This window comes from Hemisphaericaspora subhashii (assembly GCF_019202705.1).
Source record: "Hemisphaericaspora subhashii strain CBS 10753 chromosome Unknown scaffold321, whole genome shotgun sequence".
Taxonomy (NCBI): Eukaryota; Fungi; Ascomycota; class Pichiomycetes; order Serinales; family Debaryomycetaceae; genus Hemisphaericaspora; species Hemisphaericaspora subhashii.
This window is the reverse complement of record NW_026057392.1, coordinates 1-1,599: the sequence shown is the minus strand read 5'-3', so window position 1 is coordinate 1,599 and position 1,599 is coordinate 1. Positions and strand designations below refer to the sequence as shown.

Below are 1,599 nucleotides of genomic sequence, written 5' to 3'. Positions count from 1 at the left end.
TTCATGTTAGGCTATGTTGTATTCATCAATGGAAAACAATGTTGGGGAGGATTGGATATTGCCAGTGCAACTAGAAATTGGAAACCAATGCTTTCGTTAGCCATTCCAGGTGTCATCATGGTGATTGCGGAATTCTTGGCATTTGAAGTGTTGACTATATTAGCTGCAAGTTTTGGAACTGAATCTTTGGCAGCACAATCGATTGTATCTAATGTTGCATCTCTATTCTTCCAAATGCCATTTGCAGTTGCTGTTGTGTTAAGTACTAGAATTGGACATTTTGTTGGAAATGAAAGTATAAGAGGGGCAAAGATTAATACTAATTTGTTTTGTTTACTCGGTGGTATTCTTGGAATTTTCAATTTCTCAGTTATGTTCTTTGGTAGAACTGGATTAAGTAAATTATTTACTCAAGATCCTAAAGTATTAGAAATTTCCAAAACTCTTCTTACATTGGCTGCAATAAATCAAATTGGAGATGCATTTAATGTTATAGCTACTGGGGTATTAAGAGGTCAAGGAAGGCAACAGATTGGGTCAGTATTAAATATGATTTCATATTATTTAATAGCATTGCCATTAGGGTATATATTTGCATTTCCAATGGGATTACATTTGAATGGCTTATGGTTGGGATTAATCTCGGGAGTTGGATTTTTGGCAATTGGTTGTGGTGTTGTTGCATATTGGTGTAATTGGGAAAAGATACTACGTGATTCTAAAGGAATGCATGATCATTAATAGTTTGACTTATATAGATATTAGTATAATTATGTGAATAATATACTTTTGATGGGACTTTTGCTATCTCCATTGTAGTTTTGGGGTCTTCTTGTATGACAATGGTCGATGGTATAGGAGTGTGTCCGCGTAGTGCAATGGTGGATATTAAAGAGCTTCTAATTATATAATGAGTTCTATATATGTATTTTAGAAACCCGGAATTGTAAGTATATCAAAGTAAGATTGAATGTACTTCTGATCAGTAATTTTTGTAGTAAAATATTCTCAAATCACTTAGTTATAAGTATCATTAAGTAAAAGTAACATATTTCGGGAAAACTACTATGGATGATCAATTAACTTAGACGAAGGCAACCTGGACAATTACCACGGAGAAAATAATAGAAATATCCAAGTGTAAGTCAATGACGTGAAATCTACACATGTGTTTGTGACGATAAGCCGCACTAACCCAAAATAGGTCGAACACTAACAAGAATCATCTTGTTGCTACAAACTGGAAAACTTTTTCAAATTGAGACATCTTGAATCATCTACTTTACTTGAGTCATACACGTTAGACATCATATATCTAGCTACACTCAGACTGATCTTCGATATATATATTGGTGAATAACAGTCACTTCAAATGGCATTGATACAAAAACAACAAGAAAAAGTAACCTTAGATCCCAAGCCAGGGTTGTAGTCAAGACCAAAATCCTTGAAAGGATCTATCCCAAATCTCTACCAAAGGGTTTATAAATGTCATGATCGTCATGTGAAGAATGTGTAATTTATTGACACTTCCGCAGTTCCTAATTAGGATAGTAATTTCGCACATTTGACCCATCTACGAAAAAAGTAAATAAATTC

At 33.9% G+C, this 1,599-nt stretch overlaps 1 protein-coding gene across 1 annotated transcript; it reads left to right on the top strand. All coding sequences in view use genetic code 12, as the record gives it.

The window, feature by feature from the left end:
- Positions 1-87: 87 nt before the first annotated feature.
- On the top strand, positions 88-741 carry J8A68_005269 (uncharacterized protein; the record flags this gene model as incomplete). Its single annotated transcript, XM_049409316.1, has 1 exon — positions 88-741. One exon carries the CDS (start codon positions 88-90, stop codon positions 739-741), a length of 654 nt encoding a protein of 217 aa, XP_049261451.1.
- Positions 742-1,599: the final 858 nt, after the last annotated feature.